A 25,843-nucleotide genomic window follows, 5' to 3' on the forward strand; every position below is an offset into this window, starting at 1 on the left:
GAGAGACTATTTCATACGCAACAAACTAGTATAAACGCAGTGTGCAAAACGCACTAAGTGGCAGCGAGGGTGTGAAGTTCCCAGACCCTTAGTGGGAATGGTGACTGGGACGAGTTTGGAAATCCCTTAGCCTTCGCCTACAGGTGGGGGGCGGGGGAGTCCCTTGACTCAGTAGTTGCAGTCCTAGGCTGCTCCCACTGCCCCGAGAAGAGGGGGCTCTGGCTTAGGAGGGGTGTCGCTCTAGGACTATGGGACTTTATATGAGCTCCGCCCAGTGGGTCCCCCCGTCAGAGTCTTGTTTGTTGCCCACTTAGAAGGAGCTGCCAGATGGCGCGGCTGCGGGGGAGTCGAGGAGCTTGGCAGCCGGTCGGGTGTCTCTGCGGTCCAGCCTCTGCTGAGAGGCCGGCCCTGGTGGCACCTCGTCTGCAGCCACGTGGAGCCCTGAGCCGCCCCCCCCCTGGGCTCCTGATCCACAGACGGTGGCACAGACACGCGTGCGCCTTTGAGCGTCTGAGTTGGCGGCGGTTTCTTACACGGAATAGAAAACCAGTAGCAGGTGGAGTGCGTGCTTGGTCACGTGGGTCGGGTCTGCCTCTTCTCGACCCCATGGACGGTAGCCTGCCAGGCTCTTCTGCACATTGGATTCTCCAGGCAAGGATCCCACAGTGGCTTGGAGGTGTGTGGTTGGCTCTCTTTCTGGGTATTCACCATTGAAAAGGTTGCACGCGAACCCCATGGCAGAAGAGTCAGGTGGCAGGGAGTGACAGAGGAGGCCAGGGTGCTGCCCGTGGGTGCGGGCGGAGCCAGGCGGTGTGTGGTGGTGCCCTGGGGGGACGTGTGTCTGTAGATCTGCCTGCCTGCTCCTGAGGACCGGGGCCTCCCCCAGCATCCGCTCCTGAGGACCGGGGGCCTCCCCCAGCATCTGCTCCTGAGGACGGGGGACCCCCAGCATCCGCTCCTGAGGACGGGGGGCCTCCCCCAGCATCCGCTCCTGAGGACGGGGGCCTCCCAGCATCCGCTCCTGAGGACGGGGGCCCCCCAGCGTCCACTCCTGAGGACAGGGGCCCTCCCCCAGCATCTGCTCTGTGCCTGGATCACGGCCTCCCCTAGATCAGCACAGCCACACCTGGAGGTAGGGGTGAGGAGAAGAAAGAAACCGGCATCTCCCCGGGGTCCCCCCGGGAGCCCTGCATCAGGGTTGGGGTGAGGGGCTAGGGGGCCAGATAGCTGGAAAGAAGCAGCTGGGCTGGGGGCCCCAAGTCCCCTCTCTGGGGAGGAGCCCCAGCTCCAGCCTGCATGCCAGTGGGAGCCATTCTGCCTGCCGCTCCCGGGGAGCAGTGCCCAGCAGTGCAGGAGGGTCATCGGGGGCAGCCCGCCCTGCTGCGGGCAGGCCAGGGGGAAACGTGGAAAGCACCTGCCGAAAGGCCAGGGCTGTTGCCTTAACACTCCCGTCCACAGCCTTAGGCGCCCTGGAGAAGCAAGAACAAAGAAGCCACCGAACACGTGGGCCTCCAGGGGTGGAGACAAGCTCCGGGGCTCCATCTGAAGCCCCCTGAGCTGAAATGGCCCCGGAAGGCCGTCTCCTGCTTGGGTGGGCTTTCCGAGGATGGAGTACCCTTGGCCTTCCTTATATTACCCTTTCACCAACCCTGCAAGGTGTGGTCTGCCTTTGCTGATGAGGACTGAGGGTTCAGAGGGATAGTCACTTGCTCAAGGCTGCACAGCAAGGGAGAAGGCAGTTCTGTCTGCCCCACAGCCAGGCAGCGACATTGGCTAGGGACTAGGGAGCCCTGAGGGGCTGAGCGGAGGCAGAAGTCAGGTAAGGCTTCCTCTAGGGTCTTTGGCTGGGGTTTTGAAGGGTGAAGAGGCATTCTCCGGGCAGATCTGACGGGGAGAACCCCCGCGAGACGGACCAGAAACAAGGCAGATAAAGGAGAAAAAGTTCTAATAACGATTCTTTATTTTCTGCATAACACAAGTGGCAGCTTATGATAGTAACACAAGTTTATAAAGTGAAAACTACCGTCTTCCCACCGGTGGCCTCTCACACTTCCCAGAAGTAACTGTTACTCATGAGGCATGTCTTCCCAGATTTCTTTATATATCCACACAAATATTTTTTAAAACAAAAAAGTCATGCATTATATATTGTTCTGCATTTTCCTTCCCCCCCTCCCCCAAAAAACCCTTGCAGTTGAACTTTTTATTTCTAGTGTCTCTGTGAAGCACTCCTGAGACGAGCTTGCTGGGCCAGGGAGCACGTGGAATCCAGTCAACATTCCCACAAGTGGCACGTGCCAGCAGCCATTTCTACAGTCTGCTGGCCTTTGCCGTCTTCCTGAGAGAGAGGTTAAACGTGGTGCCTCCACGCAAAATCTGCGTGGACTTGATTCTCTCTGAGGTTGAGCTCCCGTCCAGATGAGTGCCAGGCGTTCACTCACATGTCTATTGGGAAGGACCCCTGGGTCTCTCCTCTAACTTTTCTTTTTCTTTTTTCTCGGGGGCCGGGCGGGGAGGTGTCAGGGAGCTGCCTTTTTATTACATGTTGCATCTTTCTGTTTTGAGCTTTTGCATATTGGCCCAATTGCAAAGTTTTTATCTTCCCTTTTGCAATGGTTAGTCTTGAATAATTCTGTTTATTATTAAAGCTATTAAACCTCATTATGGAATAGTTGGAAAATGGGGAGAAGGGGAAATCGCCTGTCACACAGACGTCACCCTCTGTTAGCGTTTGGGGACAGTTCCTTCCCCAGACGTTGCAGCGCCTGTTGTCACTGCGCTATACATTCAGCTTCAGAGCATAACCTTCAGGAGGCATTTTCAAGGCTTTCTAGTGGGTGTCCTGTGGTTCCCTCATCCCCTGCTTTTTGTTTACTGTAGTAAAACACGCAGAACATGAAGGCTACCGTTGTAACGTGTCCAGTCACTGGCCGTAAGCGCTTCCCTGTTCGCGTGCAGCCCTGACCACCGTCATCTCCAGGGCCTCTGCGTCTGGCCAAACTGAAGCTGTCCCCGTTAGACTGCTCCCCGTCCGCCCCTGTGCCCCAGCCCTGGTAACCAGCCTCTCCTTTCTGTCCCTGTGAACCTGGGAGCTCCTGGGGCCTCAGATGCATGGGATCAGCCAGTACGTGTCTGTCTGTCGCTGACTCGCTTCGCTGAGCGTGAAGCCCTCAAGGTCCGTCGTCCGAGCTGTAGCGGGTGTCAGAGTTCCCTTCCTTTCTAAGGTCAAGTAATATTCCGCTGTGTGGATGGGCCTCATTGCTTTCATCCGCTCATCCATCAGTGGACACTTGAGTTGCCTCTGCCTTTGGGCTGCTGTGAATAAAGCTGCTATAAACGTGGCTGCCAATAGTGCCTGCTTGAGTTCTGCTTTCACTTCTTCGGGGAGTAAGTGCTTACCATGCCCTCTTCCTGAGCATGTGGGTTACATCCAGGCTGTCTTGGAAGATCACTCAGCGTTCTAGCCTTGGAGCTAGAATGTGATCTCAGGGCTCATTTCAGACGCACCGCACGACCCCAGGCGTTGTCCCCACTCCCTCCCTGCCCCAGAAGGCTTGCAATCTTAGCACATTTCCTTAAAATGGGCCCTTCTTTCTCTTTGATTCCTTCAAAGGCCAGACTTGACCTAGAGCTTTGCAGTGTTCCTGGCCAGTCTTTCGGTCGGAGAACCTGCCCGGGTAGGTTGCAGTGAATGATTTTGAGAACAACTCCTTGAGAAGTCAGGAAGTGGAATAGATTCCATGGGACGCTGGGACTCAAGCCCTGTGTCCCCAAGACCCAGACAGGCCTGGGCGGGAGGGGCCCGGTGGGAACGGAGCAGGGCTTGAGGGGAGCAGTGCAGAGATGGCCCTGCACACACACAGCCCCTCAGCGCCAGCTCTTCGGCCTCTTTTTAAGTGAATCTCCCAATTTTTTTTTTCTTGGCTGTGCCAAACGGCTTCCAGGATCCCAGTGTCCTGACCAGGGACTAAACCCAAGCCGAGGCAGTGCAAGCCTGGAATCCTGGCCACTCGGCTGCCAGGGAGCTCCCTGAGTCTAACTTAGAAGTATTTGCAACTCAGTCATATTTTTGTCAAAGATGGTGCGGTCCAAACAAAGCTTGTCCGCTGGCTGGTCCGGCCCACGGGCTGACGGCCCCAGACCTGAGCAGGCCTTCACCCGTGGAGGTGCTTGTCTGCTGGCTGGTCCGGCCCACGGGCTGACGGCCCCAGATCTGAGCAGGCCTTCACCCGTGGAGGTGCTGCCGGCTAGGTGTTCCGACCCCTGGGACCGAATAGCCTGCATCAATGCAGGATACCTCGTTGATCACCCGTTATCTTGTAAATAATCGGGTTTCTTTTGGGCTTACCCGAGTCTGAGCCGTTGATCGGCTTATTCTGTCCACCCAGCCACGAGGTTTGAACGACCGAGATGAGAGAATCTTGTTTAATAGTGGAAAGCCATGCACACACACTGCGCTCTGTTTTTTCCCTAATTTTCTGACTTGTTCTGCTGGTCTTGTTTTTCCAGATAAAGTTCGGAATCATTTCATCATTTTGCCTAAAAGCAAAACAAGCCAGGCCACCTTCTGATGTGCCGGCCGTGCTGTGGCTCAGGACTCGCCGCCCGACCCCCCCTCCCCCCCACCGTCAGTCCCGTGGCTCACCTTCCCTTCCTCCCAGGTGAGCCGGAGCCAGGCATCCCGTGCACGCCTAGTTCCCCCGGGGTGGGGTCGGTCTGGGACCCTGGGGCCTGGAATGCTGGCTCCCTGCCCTGTTCCTGGCGGAGGGTCACCAGGAGCGGGGAGGAGGGTTTTAGGGACCGAGCTAGACTGTAAGAATTACAAGGAGGGGTTGGGTTCTTCCTCCCACAAATGGGAAGAAGGGGCCCCACAGGAGGAAGGGCCCAGGCCGCCTGTCCCCCTGGGTGCAAACAGATGGAACAAAGGCTGGCCCACCCCCGGCGCCCGGCGCCGCCCGCAGTGTCATAAAGGCCCCGGCGCCCGGAGCAGCCCGCCAGCACGCCCGCCCTGCCTGGGAGCTCCGCGGCCACAGAATCGAAACTGTTTCCAGCACAATGACCCTGGGCTGTGGGAGACTTCGCTGGGGGTTGGGAACAGCGGTGCGGAGCCGGAGCCCCGGGCCTGGGCCTGCTGCTCTGGAGGGACTCGCTGGCCTGGAAGCTGGGCCTCCAGGGCCAGCACGAGCTGCCCCCTCTGCTGCGGGGGACACCGTCCCCCTCAGCACCGTGCCCCCGCGACCACCCTCCACCCAGCTCTGTCAGGGCCCCCTGCCCTGCAAACCCGTCATCCTGGCAACAGGTCCCCCCCAGCAAGGAGCCTCGCGTGTCTCGGGCCCACCCCCACACCAAGAACCAACGGGGCTGGTTCCCGTGTGCGGGATCAGTGCCCGGGTCTGGTTCACGGGTGTCTGAGAAGCGCCTGCCAGTGGCCCAGCGTCCAGCCGGCTCTCGGCACCTTCCGCAGCCCTGGCCCAGGCCCCTGCAGGGACTCTGGCGGCAGAAGGAAGGAGGGAGACGGGGGGCCACTAGAGAAGCGTTGGGGACAGGGAGGCCTCTTCCAGGGGTCATCCTGGGCTGTGGATTCTGTGCTTGGGTCGGGAGTGGGCTCTGGTTCTGAGCTGCAAGCTCTGGACTGAGGCTTGGGGCCCACAGCAGGGCCCCGGGGGTTCTGGGCTCTGCTCTGACGCCCGGATTCTGAGGTCCGGGCTCAGGGCCTCAGGCTGAGTTCCCGCAGGTAGGTGCTGAGTTCTGGGTCGGGGGTCAGGCAGGCTCTGTGCCCCGTGCTTCGGGCAGCGCTTAGTCTCCAGGCTCCAGGCGGTGGTCCTGGACTCTGGGTGGAGGGCCTGTTGGCCAGAGGCTGGGCGGGGTCGCCATGCCACTCACAGTCTGGAACGTCCTCTGCTTGGGAGCAGGGACTCTTGCTGGTCTTGTGGGCCGGGTAGCCCCCAGACCATAGCAGGGCCAGGCGTGCGTGTGCGCTCCATGCACCGTCCAAGTGAGATACCCTCTCCTGTGGTCGGGAGCCGGGGCGCAGGTCAGCGCCCCGGGAGGGGAGGCCAAGCCCCACGGCCGGGACGGGAGCTGCTGAGAGCCCGCCCTGACTACACAGCGGGCTGTTCCTGCTCCAGCGAGGGCGCGGGTGGAGGGCACAGCATAGGCAGGGGTGGCCTGGGTCAGGGCCCCAGGCAGGCACTCCCCTCCCTCTGTCCTGACTTAGGGGGCTGGTCATCTGAGAGCCCCAGCAGGCACCCGAGCCCGCGCCCTCCAGCCTGCGGTCTGGGCTGAGGAGGATAAAGGGGAGCTTCCTGGGCAGTGGACGTGAGGGCCCGGGAGCAGGCGGATGGCCGTCAGATACACGTCGCCAGGGACCCAGGGAGCAGAGACGGTGGGGGTCAGGATCATGGACTGTGAACGAGGGACTTAAGGGGGAATGTGACCTCGGGGAGACCTGAGATCCTGCTGGTGAGAGGCAGCCTTGGCCGCAGATACCAGGGCCGTGGGGAGTGAGGAGGTGATGGGGGCATCAGCGTCCCTTTCGAGTCAGTGGCCACGACCACCCAGAGGTGTGTGATCTTGCGGGGATCGAGGCGCTGATGGTTAGAGACAGGTGTTCCTGGGGACCTGTGAGGCTGGTGCCCCGCTGCTGCTGCTGCTGGGGGATGAGGGACACTGGTCACCGGGGACTTGGAAGGGAAGACTCGGCAGTCACCTGTGTCGAACGCGATGACTCTCACTGGGCAGTCGGAAGATTCGATGGCAAGGAGGCCCCTCCGCGACCAGGGCCAGTGGTCCTGGGGCCACTGGAGACGAGGGACCGAGGCATTGCTGAGAGCCGCTGGTGCTGGGGCAGCGGCGGCCTGCAGACGCTGGGCACGCACGAGCGGTCAGACCCGCCCCTGACTAGGACAGTCCTGATCGGTGACCCCGGTGGCCGCGCTCTGCGTGACCCGAGACAGCAGTGACGGCACGGTGGTGGTCGGGAGCAGGGGCATCGGCAGCCAGGCAGCCCGGGCGCAGACCCTGCTGAAGACGGTGCGGCCTGGGTGGTGAGAGGCGGTTAGGAGCCCTGACTGGTGAGCAGGGCCTGCTGCCGGAGACACTGCCAAGCAGGCAGCGACGGGACACAGCCCCGAGCAGAGGCCTGGAGGAAACCCTGGTGATCACGAGCTGGCGATCGGCTGCTCGGAGACAGACGTCTGCAGCCACAGGCTCTGATCAGATGTGTCATTGATCAGGAATGTCAGTCATGATGACTGTCCCCAGTAACCAGAATCATTGATTAGAGAACAGCACTCAGTGACATCAGCGGTCAGAGACACCAGTGATCACGTCTGCCGGTGGACACGGACACCGGTGAGCAGGGAGCTCAGACACAGGAGCTCGAGGATGGCAGGGGGATGCGTCCCCCTGGGCTCTCCCTGAGCCCCGCTGAGCCCTTAGGAAAACAGCCAGCACGTGGCTCGAGGGTGCAGAGCCCACAGCCTCCCTGAGCCTCCCCCGCACCCACCGAGACCCCCGGGACCCCCACCAGGCAGTGAGGAAGTTCAGGTGGCGCAGTTCAGGGGAGGCACAGGGACCCGTGTTCCAGGAACCCCTCCGTCTGAACCCCAGGGCTGTAGGACCAGTTCACTCTTAACAATCCCCACACCCAGGCGGGACTCAGGAGCCCCGTGAGCCCATGAGGCAGGCCAGAGGCATTCACAAAAAGTATTTTATTATTCTTAACAGTATTCACTTTGAAGGAATGGGAAGAGAGCATACAGGTTTTACAGACAATATATAAATGTTGTACATAATTAACAATAACTTAGTTCACTAATCCAAAATAAAACGAGCCAAATAAAACATAAAACCAGAAAATACTGCCGATCCTTCTTCTTCTGCGGATACTAGTACAAAATAAGTTACTTCCGGCTGTGGTGCCCCCTATTGCACTCGGCCTACATCAGCACAGTCCTCTTCCTGGGCCGGCCCCGGCCAGCCGCCGCGCCCGCTGCGGCCGCAGACTCTCCGCCCGGACACGGTTATGTACAGCTGTACCTTGGGAAGGGTCCAGACACCCACAGCGTGGCGCAGCGGGAGCCTGGCAGCCCCACCTGCTGCGTCAGCCCCCCGAAGCCTGGAGCCGCCCCGGCCCCCGGCCCCCGGCCCCCATCCGAGGACGGTGCCATCTGAGAGTCTCTCCAGCCACAGCCTTGGTTTGTAGGTTTCCCTTTTCCCCACAGCAAGGGCTCCTGTGGCCACGTACAATTGACTGGACCCAAAGTTTAAAAAGAAAAACTCATCAGCGAATTAAGCTTATGCAGGTTTTCTCCTTTTGTTTTTATACGTTTTTCTTTTGCGTCAGTGTCGGAGAAGAGGGGGGGGTTCAGGGGCTAGCAGAAAAAGGAGTATGTACAGGGTGTCCCTGGCCGAGGCGGCGGCAGCGGGTCGGGGCCGAGGAGGGCGCTCGGGTCAGGCTGGCTCCAGCCTCAGGACCAGAGAGCGATGTGGGAGACGCTTCCCCTCTCAAGAAAGCGCTTCCTTCCTGTGACCCAGCCCTGGCCTGGGAATCTGCACAGGGCCGCCCCTGATTGTCTCTGCCCTCCGGGGCCTTCAAGGCCCCCCTGGGGAGGCTCAGCCCAGCTGGGTTCGGCGCTTGCAGAGGGGGCCCAGGTCCCCCCAGAGACCTGCCCCCAGAGCCAGGCAGGCGGGCTGGCCACGTGGTGCTCGGCCCTAAGAGCCAAGTCTCCCCGTCCTCGTGAGAAACCTGAGCCAAATCAACTCTGCCGCCTGCTCCCCTGCCTCCTCCGCGGCCCCCGAGGGTCCCTCGCCCGCTCGTGTCTCTTCAGAGCTGTCCTTCACGCTCATAGTCCTCGGTGGAAACCCCGCCTGGGTGTGGCCAGGCCTGCCTGGGAGCTGCTTCACGGTGGCGGCCAGGGCGCCCTCAGGTGGGGCCACGCGTGTCCAGCTGGGCGGGCAGGGGCCGCGGTCTCGGGGTGGGCCGGCCAGCTGGGCACTGGGTCCCCCGCGCCCTGGGAGCGCCGTCCCCGGTGTCCGTCCGTCGGTCCGTGGGGCGGTCCCTAGCCCATGGCGGTCACCATGCTGGATGGGTGGGGGTGGCCGAAGGAGAGGCTGGAGGAGGGGTGGATGGGCGTCGGGGTGGGCAGGATGTGTCCGGAGTGGCTGAAGGGTGGCAGGTGGCCCACAGGCGCCATGTGCCCCGCCAGGGCGGCGGCGCTGAAGGGGGAGGCCTTGTCCTGCACACACCGGGACAGCTCCTCGAAGCACTCGGGCCCCTTCTTGCTCTTCTTGGACTTGCTGGACATCTTCCGGTTCCGGGTCTGAATGCCTTCCTTCTTCATGGTCAGCGGCCTGTTCACCTGGGGGGCCACGCGGAGCTTTCAGAGGCTGGAGCTCCCCTCCCGGCCAGACCACAGCCCCCGCCTGGCCAGGGGGGCCCCTCCCCAATGCCCATCGGCCTCCAGGGCCTCCCCACCCTCCCGGCCAAGAAAGGCGCCGGGAGGGCACTGCCCCCGCCCGCCGACCCTGCAGAAGCCCACCCACGGCAGGCTCTGCTTCTGAGCAGAGAGGCCCGGCCATGGGGGGCGTCCTCCAGCAAGCCGCCCCCCTCGTGGGAAGCCCTTCTGGCACTCGCTTCCCAAGCCAAGCCACGCTGGGGACGGCCACTCCCCGCAGCACACAGCGGGGTCCCCGGGGAGGGGCGGGGCGGCCGACTCACATTGTGCAGCTTGTAGTAGAGGCCGCAGGCGTTGCACACCGGGTCCCCGTTGGCGTTCCGGCGCCATAAGGTGGTGGTGGTGGTCTGACAGTTCGCACAACAGGTGCCTGCTCTCCTGGCGGCTGACTGGGGGGCGGGGCAGGGCAGGGTCGGCAAGGTGGATTCCCACGGCCCCCCGCGACCTCCCTCCAGACCCTCATGCCACCCCTGCTCCCTTCCCCCACCCACTGAGCCCAGAAGCCTCTGCATCTCAGAATCGGAAACTTAAACTGTCAGAGAACTTCAGACTAAAGTGCTCTCAGAACCAAAGGGGCTGCAAGAGCTGCAAGGGAAAAGCAGCCACCTCCCCCAGCCTCCCCACCCCCCCGCCCCCGCCCCGAACACGAATGCCACACAAGGGAACCGAGGCTCGGAGAGGGAGCCGGTCTAGACGGCTGGCCCGTCCCCTTGGGCGCCTCAAGCTGGGGCTGCAATTCCCACGAAATACACAGTCCTGGGCACATCCAAAGCCCCAGAGCCAGAGGACAGGGCCCTGCAGCTGCCCAGGCAGGGAGGGGAAACGCTCAGCAGTCAAGCTGCACACCGCCCGGCGCAGTAGCCACTGACCACGTGGCCATTTAAATACAATTGAACTACCGTTTAAGCAAGTTAGAAATACAGTTTCTTCAGTCACAGCGGCCACATTTGAGGGGATCCCTAATCACAGCACAGCTGGAGGCGACCACGATGGATGGTGCACGCCCAGAAGGCGTCCATCGGTCACAACTTACTGGACAATGCTGACCTACCTGTCCAGGGCCCTGTCCCCCAGTCCCCAGGGCCCTGACTGCCCCCAGCCCCTCGGGGAGTACAGGACTGACCCGGAGCCCCGGACTCCTGGAGGAGAAGGCAGCGGCAGGCGCCCCAGAGGCGGGGTGAGAGGAGCTTCGGCCCAGAAAGCAGACACCCTCTCCAACCCCATAGCAGCAGCACGTCCCAGGAAACAGCAGCGGGCGGGTGGGCTGGGGGCGGGGAACCCAGGCCAGCAGGGGCAGGCGTGACCCCAGGCCCCAGCCTGGTCCAGAGGGGCCAGCCTGCAGCCCCGGGCGGGGAGGGGTGAGGGGTGAGTAAGCAGCCGGAGCTGGAATTCTGACTCAGGGGCTGGCCTCGCATCCTCCGCCCGCCCAGGGCCCTCACCCCGCCCTTGCTCCAGGAAAAAAAACCAGGGGCCCCCGAATCGGCAAGCGATTTAAGCCTCCCTCGTAAATCACTTCGCCCTGAAAAAATATATTTATTATTCTTAGCATTTTACGCATTATTTGCAGAGTGGAGGGTATTAGAAATTTCAAAACAGCCCAGCGAAAGGCAGGACTGAGCCGAGGAGAGAGACTGAAAACCCTCGGAGTCCGGAAACAGATACGCGAAGTTTCCTTATCTTTGGGCTGCAGATGTCCGGATAGGAAACTCCGGCAGGAGATCCGAAAGGGCATTTTTTTAAAATCACTCAAATGAAAATACACAGTATAGGTGACTCCATGGAAAAATAATAAAGGGCAGGTTTTTTTTTGGTGGTTGGTGTGTGTGTTTTATTTAAATAAGCACGAGGAGACTGTGTGTTGGGAAGCCAGGGAGAGCAGCCCCGGGCTACAGGGAACATGACTTCACGGCCCTATTTTTAAAAGTTTAACAGAGGCCAGGGGACGGGACCTGGGCCCCTGGATGCTCTGCTCTGGTGGTGGTGTTGGGGGGGAATCCCTGAAGGTACCAGGCGGGCTGCCCAGGGAAAAGCTGGCCTGGAGAGAATCTAGCCTGAAAAGCCGGGCTGCCCCAACTGCCAAGCAAGAGCTTCTCATGAGAAAAGACTGCCTGCATTTGAAGGCTTGTTTTTTTGTGTGTAATTGACCGCGGGCTCGGCCCAGGTCGACGCTCCGGCCCGGGGGCTCCCCCACCTCCAGGCCCCCCGCTGCTCCTACCAGCCTCCGCTTGGGCTTGATGAGTGGCCGGTTCTGCCCGTTCATCTTGTGGTAGAGGCCGCAGGCGTTGCACAGGTAGTGCCCGGTGCCGTCCCGCCGCCACAGAGGGGTGGCCGTGGCCCCGCAGTTGACGCACTCCCGGCCTTCTGCAAGGGGACGGGGGACACAGGGTCACGCGGGCCAGGCTGCTGCAGGGGCCGGCGGACTCTTAGTTCCAGCCGGGCTGGAGAGGGACCAGGAGATGGGATTCAGAGGGCAGCTTACGGCGGGGAGGGCAGCGGGCCCCGGGGGTTCTGCTCAGGGCACCAGCTCCAGCCGGGCGGAGGCTGGGCCGCCTCGAGTGCCTCTCTCCGCCCCGTCCTCTCTCCCCAGCTGCGTCTGCCTTTCCTGGGTCCCTGTCCCAGGCCCTCAGATTCTGCTCTCCGTCCCCCGTCCTCGGTCACTTCCGTCTCTCTCCCCAGCCTCCCTTGCCTTCCGCCGAGGCCCTGGACTGGGATGGAAGTTGCTGCTGTTTCAAACGAAGTAAATAATCAGCCCTTTCGTTTTCAGGCTGAGTGCCTTGCGGGTGGCTCCTGGTGGTGCTATTTTGCTTTGTTGGGAAAAGACCATCTGGAAACCAATTTGAGAGAAAGAACTACTTAAAAGGCCAGTGAGCTGGTTGGACAGGGCTCCCCAACATAGGTCCCAAGTGGACATGGGCGGTGGCCTCAGGGCGAGCTGACCCTGCACGTTTCTCTGCACGTCCTTTAAATCGGCAGCCCACACGGGCAGGAACGTGTGGCTTCTGGACTCTGGAGCGAATGTTCTAAAAGTGATCTTGAAGGGAAGGAGGTGAGGACGGCGGGGAGCCCCACAGCAGCCTCGGCGTCTGCTCCCCAGCTGGCTGTCTCCAGCCAGTCCCCTAGGCCAGGCAGAGGCAGCCCCTGACCCCCGAGCAGGGAGGGAGAGGGAAGGACACGCCAGGGGGCAGGGAGCGCTGGTCCCGGGAATTTGGCCTCGGGGGAACTCTCCCGAGGAGACTGGGAGCCGTGAGATCCCTGACTGAGTGGCAGATCTAGATTCCTTAAGGGTCTGGAGCCCCGAGGAGGGCAGAGGGGCCCCAGCGCAGCACTGACGCTCACGGACACACGCGTCCGAGCCGCCACGCCGCGCTGCCTACACCCAGCGTTGTCTCTCACACGGTTGTGAAAATGTTTGCTTCAGACTCAGGGAAGGGATGCGGGACCCCCAGGTGGGCAGTGGCCCACCTTGGAGGGGACGGTAAGGAATGGGAACAGGAAGCAAACTCTGGGGCCACCAGGAGCACCTAAGAAGGTCTGCGGGCGCCTTCTCCCCAGTTCTGGGGACTCAAAGATAGGTTGGGGGCCATCAGGCATGGATACCAGCCACCCCTGGGTCAGAGAGACCCGGGCCGCCCCCTCACCTGGGTCTCAGCCCCCACCCACCGAAGCGCAAGCCCTCCCCACTCCAGGGAGGCCCTGGGCCCTCGCCTCACCTGAGCAGGAGCGGGCCTTGCTCCTCTGCTTCGGGGTGAAGCTGGAGGCCGGGCCGCCCAGGAAGCCTCCGGGGTGGAAGAGCCCACTGCTGTAGTCGTGGGCCGCGGCTGGCACATAGGAGGGGTAGGTGGGGATGGGGTGGTGAGTGGCAGGCTGGGTGCCCATGGTGGCCAGGCTGGGACGCAGGGGGCTGCCACCTTCCATCTTCATGCTCTCGCCCAGCGGCACCTGGTACTTGATGCCATCCTTGTCGTCCCCCCGGGGGGCGGCGCTCCCCCCTGCCGAGGAGGAGGCTGGCGAGGCGGCCCCGGTGGTGCTGGGGTCCGGAGACACTTCCTTGGGGGGCGTGGGCGGGAAGCCGAAGAGGTGGGTGCCCGAGTGGGCTGCGGTGGGGGTCAGGGAGGCCACCGAGCCGCCGCCGCCCCCACCCCCAGCCCCAGCGCCCGGGTACACAGACAGGGGCCCCCCGGGGCCTCCGGCGGCCGAGGGGTGCAGGGGTGTCTTGGAGAAGGGGCTCACGGTCCAGGGGTTGTGGTGGTGCGCGGCGGCCGCGGAGAGGGCTGCCTTGCCCCCGTCCAGCCAGGGCAGCCCCGGGCTGTGCAGCAAGTGTGGCCGGCACATTTGGCCTCCGGTCAGGCGGGCTGCGGGGGGAGGGAGCGTCAGGATGCGCCGGGGGGAGCCAGGACGCCCCTCGACCGCGACCCCTCCCCAGAGACAACCGGAAACATAATACCCCAGCCGGCAATTCACCAGGCACATCAGTCCCTGAAGGACGAGTGGCACAGAAGGAGACCCTGGACGAGACTGGAGGGGCCCCTCCCCCCGCAGGCCAGCTGGGAACAGGCAGAATCCCCAGGGGCCCCGGAGTCTCCCCAAGAGGCCGCTGCCCACTCCTTTCGCGCCCCAATTTCTCAGCGGCCCCGATTGCTGCGGACCCCACATCCGGGAAGCAGGCAGCGGGCCTCCCCGCATCCCGCGCCGGGCGCTCGGCGTCCGAGCTCCTGGTCACCCTCGGGCCCGGGGCTCACCGTGCGCCGGGCTGTAGGAGACGCGCGCGCGCGCGTGGGCCGGGTTGGCGTAGTAGGGGTTGCCCTGCGAGTCGAGGTGGTTGAAGAAGACGTCCACCTCGTCGGGCGGCAGCAGCTGCGCCGGCTCCATGTAGTTGTGCGGCAGGCCCGGGTGGTGCGACTCGGGGTGCTGCGCGTTCAGCACGGCGGGGTGCGCCATCCAGCGCGGCTGCTCGGGAGCCACCTCCATGACTGGCGGCGGAGGCGCGGGGTCTGCGCGGAGGCGGTAGCGGCGCGCCTGCACGACGGAGGGGGCGTGAGGGGGGCCGTGAGGGGCGCCGCCGCGGCCGGACACCCCCAAGCCCCGCCGTGAGGCGTCCCGCGCGCCGCTGCGCCCGAGCCGAGCTCAGCCGCGGACCAGTCCCGGGTGGGAGGAAAGCCCAGAGCTCAAAACGAAAGGAGGGGCGCGGGGAGCCGGCTCAGCCACGCACGCTCACACGGTGACTCGGGTACCCAGAGCCACACACTTCTGCGCACGGGGTCACACGCGGGGACAAAACCTCGGCACCAGTGACCCCAACGCACGTAGAGAGCCGCACTTTAGTCACCCCCCCATCTCGCCCCGCACCATGCCACCCCGCACCATCCCTGTGCATAAACACTGTAAAAAGTTAAAGCCCGGCGCCCGGGGGGGCCCCCGCGGGGCGCACGATGCTGGCGACACTCAAAACTACTCTTGGCGCTGACTCGCTCCCCCAGACACACACACACACACGCACGCAGCCCCACGGGCCAAGCGCCAGCCCCACGCGCGCTCCCCGGCGACACAAGCCGAACTTCTCACCGAGGTTCCGCACAGCGGCCACCCGCGGCCCGGCCCCCGCAGTGACCTCTCGGAGCCCGGCGCGCCCCAGGAACCCCCGCCCGCTCTCGCAGCCCGAACTTACAGACGCAGCGGCGCGGGAGGGGCGCGGCCTCGGCGCGGGCGGCGCGGGCTCGGGGACGGCGCGTCCGGCGGGCCGGAGGGGCTCACGGGGTGCAAGCGGGGGGCAGCGCGCGCCTCGGCCTCGGGCCCGCCCGGCTCCGGCCGCTCCGCATCGTCCGGCCGCGCTGGCGCCAGCTCGCGGCTCCGGCACAGACATGAAGCGGGGGCCGCGCGCGCCTAAGAAGCGCGCGCCAGCCAATCAGCGCCGCGCGCCGCCCAGCCTCCGGCCCCCATTGGCCGGCCCGCGGCTCCCGGGCCGCGGACTCCGGACGCGCCCGCGGGCCGCCCCCCGCGCCCGCCCGCCCCCTCCCGGCGGCCCCTGCTGCCGACGCCCCCCGCCAGAGGACCCGCGCCCCGCGGCAGGCTGCTGCGCCCCTGTCTCCGGGCCCGCGTGGTCCCCCTACCCTCCGGGCCCTGCTCCCACTAACTAACCTCCAACCGGGCCCCCTCCCCAGGAGCCTGGGCCGCGCACCCTCTGGGCGTTCGGTGTCCTCTCCAGGGGACCCCAGTCCGTCCACTCTCTCGGACCCCGCTCCTTTACCACTGAGCGTGGCCACGGTGGTCCAGCTACCTCCCCAGGCCGTTCCGGCCCCCAATCGGGGGCTCTGGCCAGACCGGGGCCAGGGAGTCGGACAGCTGCGGGTCAGGAGCAGCGAGGGGCAGCAACTCCAGGGCCCCCGTGGGCACCTGGGCCTCGGGCGCTTAGGACCGCTGGACCCGGTGGAGGTGGCCTGGCTGGGGCTCCGGGGAGGGGGAGGAGGCGCCCCCTTCCCGGGCGTGGCCTTCGCAGACCGAAGGGCCGAACTGCCTGGGGCGAGGCCGTGCAGACCCGGACTGGCGCCGGCGCCGGCTCGAAGGAGACGCCTCGGGGCGGGAGGAGGCATTTTCTTCCTGGGGGGTGGGGTGGGGGGTCCCTAAGGCGGCCCCTGGGTAGGAGGAGACGGTGGTCTGAGAACTAACCTCAGACACCTGGAACTGCTCTCCACAAACGTCGTCCGGGGATGCAGCCGCGGGTGAACCCGGCCCCGCGCGCCGCTGTCTTTGCTCGCTCCCATTGTACAGACAGGAGACCGAGGCGCCCAGGGGGCGGGTCGGGAAAAGGAAATTGGGGAGGGGGCCTGGAACAGGTGCGGGGGTAACGGGGAGTCACCGACGTCCTCCAGCCCCTCTCCCCTCGCTGGGCCCACGGCCCTCGGGGGTAGAAGCCCAGAGGGATGCTAGGTGGGCCCGCGGCAGGAGGGAGGGCCGGGGTCCCGGCCACCCCCGGGGGGCGGGGGGAGGGGCGGCGGGATTGACAGTCGGTAATTGGGTAACTGGAGGCGGCTTCTCCGGCCGGGCAGCCCCGCCACCGCGACGCCGGGGCCCTGACGTCACCCGATTCGCCAGGAAATGAACTTTTTAATAATCTGAGGAGGGAGGAAAGCCCTCGGTCCCCTCGGCTCGGGGGGCACCAGGCCAGGCCGGGCTCCGCCGGCATGCCCCCGTCACCCCCTCCAAGGCCAGCTCTGGCAGCGCCAGGGGCCCTCCCCCTGCCTCGGCGTCCCGCCGGCCCTTTCTGCCCGAGGCCCTGGCGCAGGTAAAGGAGCAGCGGGGACAGGGGTGCAGAGGCCTGGGCCGAGGGAACCCGAGCGTCTCTGGCCCTTGGGGACCCGTCTGCCCTGGCCGCCGCCGCGCCTCCCGCTCCGGGGCGCGCGGGGCCCTGGCTTCTCGGAACTCCGCTCCGCGGGAGAGGAGGCCGGCGCTCGCCGGGTAAGGCGTACCGGGGCCGGGAGCGAGAGCTCGAGGCCCTGAGCGCCGAGCCTCGGCTGCCGGCCCGGGCAGGTGAGTGGCCTCGGCGCCTCCCGGCTCGCGCGCCCGAAACGCGCGCGGCCTGGCCCGGACCTGGTCTCTCCGTACGTCTGTCTCTCCTCCCTGCCTGTAGCGTACGACTCATCAACGCGTAAAACGCGATCGCAGCGAAGCCTCCAGCCTGTCTTGCCGCCTCAGAGCCCAGCCTGGGCTTCTCAAAGACAACGCGGCACCGGGGACAATCCCCGGTGTCCGGAAGGCCGCCCCATGGAGTTCAAACTCGGGGACCGAGCGCGGGAGGCCCCGGACTCGCAGGCCGGCCGCGAGGCGGTGAACGCCGGAGCCGAGCGGAAGCTTACCGCCGGCCGCGATCCCAGCGTCGGCTCGCGGGGAGACGGTCGTTCCGAGCCTTCAGGAGAGCAGGTAATCGCCTTTCTCCCCCCAAAGCGCGGTTCAAATGATCGCCGGGGCTGGGTGGGTCCGCAGTTTCATAACCGCGAGCTCGGCTGCAAGCTCCTCCGGGGCAGCCTGAAGCCCCTCCGGGGCAGCGTCCGGCCGCCGCAGGGATGCAGTGACCTGCCCGGTGGGTCGCTGCTCGAGCCGCAGACCCGCGCTGCCCGCCGGCCCGGCGCAGCTCGAAGCCCGAACGGGGGGATTTAATTACGCCGCTCGGCGGCTCAGAAAATCGCCGCGAAGAGGAGCTTAGCAGCGCAGTTAAGCAATGCTCGAGCGGGGGGCCTCTGGAGAGCCGCACCAGCCCCCCTTCCCGCAATCCCGGCCTAAAGGACAAAAGGGAAAGAGGGACCCTGCCCGGTCTCCCGGGAACATGGGGTCGCCTTCCCAGAGAAGGCGGGCAGGCGGCCTGCTCGGCGGCGGCCTCCACGGTGAGTGAGCCCCTGCGTTGGACCCGGGACTGCCGCCTTCTCCCGCAGGAACCAACCCGCGGGGAGAGGGAGGCAGGCACCAGGCATCTCGGCCCCCGGCCGGCCAGTAGTGGGGGTCTCCCGTGAGTGTGTCCGCTGGACAGACCAATGGGTGCTAACCGGGAGCCTCCCCCACCGAGCAGTGAGACCACGGGATCCCTGCTGAGGGAACTAACCTCCAGGGAGGCTGAGGGCCGCTCCCAGCTCCGAGGATGGGCTGGGCTGGGCTGGGGATCTGGGGTTGTAGAGAGCAGATTTATGTCAACCTTTATGTAGGGCCTTGGACTTTGGGGGTCTCCAGACACCCACTTTGGAGGCACGTGTTCCTTTTTTTTTCTTTCTTTTTTTTTTTTTTTTTTTTGGTTCACTTGCAAGGATTGTTGTGAATGCGGGTCGCTGCCCTTTGGTCTCACTGAAGCTGTCCCTCTCCTTACATGGGAACAAGATTTTACAAAGGACTGGGGAAGGGCAGCCACGAAAACAGTTTTCTAACGACCTTTTCCAAATGACTGGAGACTCTCCGGTGGAGCGTGGCTCGGAGGTGCCTGGGTGATTTCACAGGGAGCTGGGAGTGCAGACATCCGGAGCCTCAGCCCCGCGCCCAGCTGCCCAGGGCTCCCTCACCCCGGGCAAGCCTCCTCCACGCCCTTTGTTTCGACTTCGCTCCCCTCTGGGACTGTAAGTTTGCCCTCTCTTTGTAACCGAATTCTTCTCACCTTTTCCTGTGGGCACTAATTGGCCAGCAGTGCAGGGCGTTTAAAGAAATCCATTTGCTCAGCAGCTGCCTTCCATAGGGATATTTAATTTGCCACCCAGCAGCCCCCCAACTCCACTCTGGCAGTGTGACTTGAGGGGTCCTGAGGAGGAGTAGGGGACTGCTCTGGCCAGAGGGGTTCAGAAGTCTCTAAGGCAAGACCTGAGATCGGGCCTCAGCCATCCTCCAGAGGGGCACCCCCGTGCGGGGACCAGGAACCCCCGCTCTTTCAGGTTCACTCCCAGCCCCCTAAACTCCGACTCTCTCTCTCCGCCCGCCTGCCTGCTGATTCTCCCACTCCCTGTATGTCCTGGGCCTTTCTGAATCATAAAGACCAGGGCCCAACGTCCTTCGTGTGTCTGCACCCTGGGCCCAGGCTCCTGGGAGATCTTGGGAGGTTCTACCCGCCATCTCCAAGCCCAACTGCGCGGGGCCCTGCTGAGACCTGCGGACATTCGAGCGCGGTTCCCCCTCCGCGAGCGGCCGCGGTTTGCTCGGAGGCCTGGCAGCCCTGCAGCCCGGCAGTAGGACAGCGGGTAAATCCGTTTCGTTAGATGCAATTTGTCTGCAATTTGTCAACCCGGCTGGGAAACGCGCCCCAGACGCCCGGGCCGCCGCTGGCCCTTCCTGCTTCTCGGATCCTGCCTACTCATGAACGAATCCCAGCGCGAAGAGCCTGCGTAGACCAGAGCTCACAGCCAGATGTCCCCGACCCCTGGAGACCTGGCTTTTTCCAAAACAACGAATTTCCTTCCGTGTTTTCCGGGAAAGGAGCGGCCGCAGCATCCGGGGGCCCTGAATGCCAGACCTTTCCCCTCGCGGTTGGGGCAACCTGGAGTTCAAGCCTGACCTCTGCGGAACGATTCTAAATGCCCTGGGTGTAGAGAAACCCAGACCCCCGCCGTCTACGCCTCCCGCCTCCCCGGAGGCAGATCCCTGAGCCGGCGGCGGCCCCATTCTTATTGAAATTCCACTAAAAGGATTCCGACTCCGGCGTGGGGCAAGGGGGGAGACTTCCAGACCCCAGGTTCTCCCCACCCGCACCCCAGCCACACAAGATAAAGGACCGCGGGGCGCGGCGCGCGGGGGCGCACGCAAGAGCGCGCCGGGTTAAGCCGCGCAAAGCCGGCGCACGGGGCCAGCCGGCAGGTGCAGCCCGCGATCGGCTGCCCGGCTCGGGCGCATCGCCGCCGCGGCCTGGAGGTGGGGGGCGGCCAACACAAAGGGCCCGGCCCCGGGGCTGGGGCGGGAGGGTGCGCTCTGCGTCTCCCGGAGCAACCGGGAACCCGGGGCCTACGGCTCCGTCAGAGAAATGGGAAGGCTCCTGCCCGAGTCGGCCCTGCTGGCCACAACCCCCCAGACGCGCTCTCCGGTTTTGGCCCCTGTGACCTGGGGTTCCAGGCGCTCGGGTTCTTACTGCGAGCCCCGAAGGCCACATGTTGGGGGCACCAGGCCAGGCGGACTGCTCGACTAGGATGCCAGGTGGGCCGAGCCTGGGGGCTGGCAGGGCCCTGGCCGGGCGAAGGGTCGACTTACCAAGCGAGATGCGGTGGGCGGCGCCCCCGGGCGGCCGGGTCCGGGGCGGAGCGGGGCGCCCAGGGAGCCGCGCGGGCAGGCCGCGTCACCAGCGGGGCCCGAGCGGCGCGGAGAGCGGCCTCATGGTGTGCGGCGGGCGGCTTTTGTTTGCGGGGTGGATGACGGGGGCGACGGCTGCCAGGAGGAGACGTGAGCGGTGAGCCCGCGCGGCGCTGGCCCTCCCTGCCCCCCGCCGCGGCGGGCTGCTTTTATTTCGACATCACCTTGGTTGAGGGGGGAGAGGCGGGTGCGCTGCGGGGTGGGGGGGCAGGAGGGCGCCGGGGCTCGCGCCCAGCCTCCTTGGTCCAGCCACTGGCGGCTGGTGGGCGGTGGGCACTCAGGGCGCCTCTCCCTACTTGCCGGCACTCCAGCCCACTCCCGCCCTGGCAGGGGCGCACACGGTGGGATGCGCTCAGAAAGGCCAGCGGTCTGTCTTCCAAGACTCTCCCCCGGGACCTCCAGAGATGTGGGCACACGCGCTCAACACATGCACGCACACAGATGCCTGCTCGTCCTCATCCAATCCGCCTCCAGTCACACGGCCACATGTACATCCGTGCACACGCATTAGCACACTTGGCGTGGATGGACATCCTCAGGCAGGAGGTCTGGGTCACACCTCGGTCACACCTACGTGCACACACGCAAATGTAGCTTGACGCCCATCTAACATTCACACGACTGCCTCACTCCCAGGTTGATCAGGCTGGGTGTAACAAAGCCCTTGCCCTGGCCCACCTACAGCCCACCCCACCTCCAGAGCAGCCAGGGGATTTCAGAAGTGGAGTTTGAGGCACCGCCTGGCCCTTCCCAGGAGAGACCTGGAGTGAGAGGGTAGTGGGGGCAGAAAGCTGTTCTTGGAAGGCTGGGTGGAGGAGCAGGGAGTCTTCACCCCAAGAAGCTCCTGAGGTTGGGCGCTAGGAAGGCCAGTTCTTGAATTTCCAAAGTTCCTACCAGGAGATTCAGCACGGTGGCTGGAGTCCCATCCCAGCTGCCCAGGGAGAGTGAAAGTGCCCTTGGGGACCTTTGGCCCAAAGACAAAGTACTTTGCCTCCAAAAGACTGGGAAGTGCTTGCCCAGGTGCGTCCCAGCTGCCAGGCCAGCGGTGTCCGCTGCGTGGGGGGCTTTCTTGGAAGCTGGGGGTGATGGTACTGCCTGTGCGAGCCCTCTGGGCTGAGAGCCCGCGTGTGTCTGTGGCCATTTGTGAGCACACTGGGAGGGAAGTCTGCAAAGCTGAGGCTGCTGGTCTGTCTGCTTCCTCTTGAGGCCCCGGATACTCTGTGTGCTGTCCTGTGGGTCCCTGCGAGCTCGCGTATTGTGTGTGGCTGCTACAGAGTGCGACCCGCGAGTGCTCTCGGGAGGGAGTAGCTCTGGACTCAGACGTGTGCCCCTGTGTGTGAGACCGGGGTGACCGTGGACCTTGCGGTAGGAAGTGGGCATTTCCAGGTGCCTGGCTACACGTTGCTGCCTGTCCCTGAGGACACACGCAGGAGCGGGGCGGCAGCAGCGGCGTCTCGGGCCCCCTGTGTCTGTGAGCTGGGCTGCGGGCCTCCGTGCGCACGGGTCTGTCTGCGAGCTGCGTGCGACTCTTCCCAGGGAGACTGTCTGCGGGCTGCAGAGGAGTGTGTCCCTGGCTGACACTATGTGCGTCTCTTCCCAGACTGCCTGCCTGTGCACTTCCCTGACCAGCAGGGCAGGCCGCCAGCGGAACCAGGGTGCCATTTGCGAGGGCACTTGCTGTCTGTCTGTGGGAGGGGGAGATGAGCTGATAAGGCTTATCTGCCAAAGCCAGCGCCATGCTGAATAACTGCTCTAATGAGGTGGCCTCCTTGGGGGAGGACGGGGGGCACAGGAGCGCACCCCACAAACCCAGCAGGCGCTGTGTCTACAGGGCCTTTCCTAGTCTGCCCTGCTCCCTGGGAGGGGGATTCCCTGTCTCCCCCCCAGTTACCATCTCCTTTCCCGGAGGGGCTGGAGCCTCCCTGGGGTGGATGGAGAGACAAGGAGAGTCTGTGCTAGAAAGGTCCAGAGAGACAGGAAAAGGGGACAGGCAGGGAGACCCCAGGAAAGACTGTAAAAAGCAACAGCGATAATGGTGGAGGGCTGGGGGAGCCTCAGGGATAGAACCAAAAAGTAGCAGAAAGAAAAGAAAAAAAAAGTGGCAGAAAGGGTTGGAGAGATGGGAAGGAAAGCAGTGAAAGTGTTAACCAGAGAAAGAGACACGGTCAGAGAGACGAGAGAGATACGGAGAGAAGGGCACCCCAGGGGCTCCTAGACCTCGGCGGGGAGGGCGAGCGGAGAAAGGGCCCCTCGGGGAAGGAGGCGAGAGAGCAGACGTGAAAGATAGACTAGGCGGGGTGGCAGACGCGGACGGACCGCCAGCCGCCCCCTCCCCCCGCCGCCCCCCGCACGTCCGAGCATCCTCGAGAGCCCAGGCCCGCCGCCGGGAGGGCGTGAGCGTGGAGCCCGCGGGCGGGCGGGCGGGGCCCCAAGGCGCGGGCAGGGGGGTCCGCGCGGGGCTGCGCCGCTGTCCGGGGGTAATTTTTCATCTCGGCCGGCTAATCTTTGTTCCCGGCGAAGATAATGAATAGCCAATCGTTATCTGCCCGGCTCCCGGAGGCTGCCCGAGAATGGGGCTGTACAGGGTTAGGGAATTGTCTCCAAAGTGCCGCGGAATAAATGGTGCTCCTTATCTCTGCCTTCCAGATTATCGGAGCCCTTTCAGAGCGCGCACAACAAATGCGCCCGCCATCGAATGCATCATTTACCACCGCAGGTCCGTGCGTTGATGGGCAGGCAGATAGCCGTCTGCGGGGGGCATTCGGGCGCCCGGTGCGCGGGCCGCCGGCCGGCCTGCCTGCCGAAGGCACCCAAGTGTGTGTCCCCGGGTGTGTCCGGCGTGTGTAAATGAGCAGGGCGGTGTGCCAGTGGGTGGGCACCGAACGAGCAGGGTTGTTGGCGTACCTGGGGCACGTCGAACAAGTGTGAGATGAGGAAGCTCGGGGGTGTGTGCTCAGGCCGAGTGTGGGCGTGGTCCAGGTGAGGCTGCCTGAGGAAGGGGTGCTTCGTGAGCGTGCGGGCATGCGTGTCCCCCAGCGTGAGCAGACACGTGCGAGAAGGAGCGGTGGTGCCAGCCTGCGGGTGAAGGCGTGGCTGCGGGGGGGGTGTTCCACGTGTCTGCCCTCCTCAAGGCCGCCTAGGAGTGCACACGGGAGGAGGTGTCGCCTGACACCAGGCCAGGCTGTGGGTCCTCGGGTCCGCATGCTCCTAGGCGCGTGCCTCCACGCGTGACTCTCTGCACAGGTCTGCACGAGGGTGGGTGCGGCCTCATGTATCTTCTGTGTGTCCTGGGGAGGGGGCAGGGGCCTGGCCCTGGGCCTGCCGGTGGTGGGCCCCCCACCCCCAACCCCGCACACACCAGCCGGCCCCACTCCAGCCAGAGGGGGTGTGTGCCAGGTACCAAACGAGGAGTTCAGCAACACCCAGGGGTCCCCGCCCGCCTCGGGGCTCGCCTGCCCGGGGCCCCAGAGCCCCCTCGCTCAGGACCTGCAGCGAGAGAGACCGGAGGCCCGCCGCCAGGGGTCCCCGCGCCGCCCACAAAGGCCGTGCTTTCCAGGCGTGCGCGCGCACCGACATGGACACACACACGCACACACACACACACACACACACACGCACGCACGCACACGCGATGGTCCCCATGGCGACGCAGATAGCGCTGCAGCCATTTTCCCTGTCTCCCAGGAGCCTATTATACGCCGGGATTAGCTCGTCGCCAGGCAGGTCAAACCCAAAGTCACCCCACCTGCGGCGCCGCCCCGCCCCCGCCCCGCCCCCCGGCCGGGCCCGCGACCCCCGGCGCGCGGCCGCAGCGCGCCCCCTGGCGGCCCCGCGCGGGAGCGGCGGGCCGGGGTCTCCGTCCGCCGCCAACGCGTCCGCAGGCCCGCCGGGCCTCGGGACACACCCCCCAAGTGTCTGTCGGAAGGACGGATGCATCGGCAGGAAATTACAGACGGGGCCGCCTGTCAACGCCACCCAGCCTAGCTGGCAGCAAGATCACCTCTCAGAAGGACCCTCGAGAACCTACCTAACAGGCCTCACTGACCCTCAGACCCGGTGTCCCCGCCTCCTGCCACGGCCACAGGGGCCGTCTCCCCGCGCTCTGGGGCCGGAGCATCCCTGTCCTGGGCTCTCTGCCTGCTGTCGCCCTGCCTGGCCCTCTGTTCTGTCTACTGAGTGTTTCTCTTGCAGTGCGGACTGGGCGCAGCGCGAACTTGCCGGGTCTGTGACTCTGCTGGCCCCTGGGGGGGGGAGCGGGGGGGGCCTGGCTTGTTCCCCGCAGGCCCTCAGCCCTGGAATCCTTGGGGGTCCAGGGAATGCGGGCAGGTGGGCCGGGCCCGGCATCTCCGCTCCACTGTTACAGCCTGCCCACCACCCAGGGTGCGTGGTGCATCCTGGTCCCCGGGGTGCTCGGCTCCACTGACCTGCTGTGGCCTCCAAGTCTGGTGGTGGGGGTTGAGGACCCCTGCCGTGTGTTTTCGAGGGCAGGGACAGGAGCCTGGTCTCTCCCCCAGCCTGGGCCCCAGGAGACTTCACTCATAATACAAGATAATTGCCCCACCTTGTCAGCAGACCAAGATGATGAATTGCTGTGAGCGGGCCGACAGGAGGCCACGGCCCCAGTAGGCTTCCAGGTGGAGCTCGGCCTGCCCATCTCCCTCGACAGGGGCTGCTCAGCAGTGCCCGTTCCTCCCGGAGCACCTCAGGCTCGGGCCGGACCCCCCAGCACGCACAGCCCCTCCCGGTTGGGTGGCCTTTGGCAAGCTCCTTTGCCACTCTGAGCCTCGGGTCAGGCCCTGGCATTGTTACGAGAATTCCTCCCGAGCGTGTATTTAAACAGCAAGTCACGTGCAACAACCCACTACTACCGATACTTGGAAGCGGAAGAGTTCGCGTGAAGAGACTCATTTCCAGGTTCGCTTGCAAACCTGGCTGTCCCAGGCCCACGTTCGGCGTGGCGGCGGTGGTCTCACCAGCCCCGGGCCCCCCTGCAGGCCCCTGGGTCGGGGATGTGTCCTCCGTAGGAATAAGGGCGGCTGTAGCCGCGCTGCTCCTGCGCTCCTTCTACGCACGCGTTGCTGCTCTTTCCAGTGTCTTTCCGCCTCGGTTCTGTAAAGTCCTTAGGCGCTTGTCAGCTAATAGGTTCAGTGGGCGCTTTCCAGTGCCTGGCAGCAGCATCTGCACCCTGGGTGCACAGTGCCGAACAGAGTGTGCTGGTGCCTGTCTAGGCGTCGCCTCTGCGAGCGAGCAGGCTCACACCCGTGAACACACTGTCGCAATTGTGAGAGGAGCCGTGAGGGGGAGAGACCACACGTTTAGAAATACCGAACCGAGGCTTCTTGGCAGAGATACTCTGGGCCAGGTCCTGTGCTGAGAGATTGGGGGGTGGGGAGTAAGATCAGGTGTGGCCGCTCCGTGGTGGAGATACAGGCACATCAAGAGATCCCACTCGTCCCCGTCTAGGGGAATTGGAATCCCCAGTGCTTGCGTGAGGAAAGGCACGTGCCCTGGTCTGGGAGCATTATATACAAAGAGTGTCTGCAAATCAATAAGAAAAAAAAGTACAACTACAATGTGGGCAA

At 64.5% G+C, this 25,843-nt stretch overlaps 1 protein-coding gene across 2 annotated transcripts; it reads right to left on the bottom strand.

The window, feature by feature from the left end:
• Positions 1-7,735: 7,735 nt before the first annotated feature.
• GATA2 (GATA binding protein 2) lies at positions 7,736-17,380 on the bottom strand. Of its 2 annotated transcripts, XM_052638141.1 has the most exons (7): positions 17,309-17,380; positions 14,198-14,474; positions 13,169-13,810; positions 11,938-12,163; positions 11,674-11,819; positions 9,722-9,847; positions 7,736-9,362 (listed from the first exon to the last, which is right to left on the bottom strand). In XM_052638141.1, exons 2-7 carry the CDS (start codon positions 14,424-14,426, stop codon positions 8,716-8,718), a joined length of 2,016 nt encoding a protein of 671 aa, XP_052494101.1. In that variant the 5' UTR covers positions 14,427-14,474; positions 17,309-17,380; the 3' UTR covers positions 7,736-8,715. The 2 variants fall into 2 exon arrangements, with proteins under 2 accessions (XP_052494101.1, XP_052494109.1); XM_052638149.1 differs by lacking the exon at positions 11,938-12,163 and having other exon boundaries at positions 8,944-9,362.
• Positions 17,381-25,843: the final 8,463 nt, after the last annotated feature.

This window comes from Budorcas taxicolor, chromosome 1 (genome assembly GCF_023091745.1).
Source record: "Budorcas taxicolor isolate Tak-1 chromosome 1, Takin1.1, whole genome shotgun sequence".
NCBI lineage: Eukaryota > Metazoa > Chordata > Mammalia > Artiodactyla > Bovidae > Budorcas > Budorcas taxicolor.

What these genes read in the sequence shown, in the direction of transcription:
- GATA2 (XM_052638141.1), bottom strand. Translation starts at nt 14,426, where the DNA reads ATGGAGGTGGCTCCCGAGCAGCCGCGCTGGATGGCGCACCCCGCCGTG. An exon ending in CTCCTACAGCCCGGCGCACG is followed by an intron (nt 13,811 to 14,197) that starts GTGAGCCCCGGG and finishes CTCCCCCCGCAG; the next exon opens with CCCGCCTGACCGGAGGCCAA. An exon ending in TCTACTACAAGCTGCACAAT is followed by an intron (nt 9,363 to 9,721) that starts GTGAGTCGGCCG and finishes GTGGCCCCCCAG; the next exon opens with GTGAACAGGCCGCTGACCAT.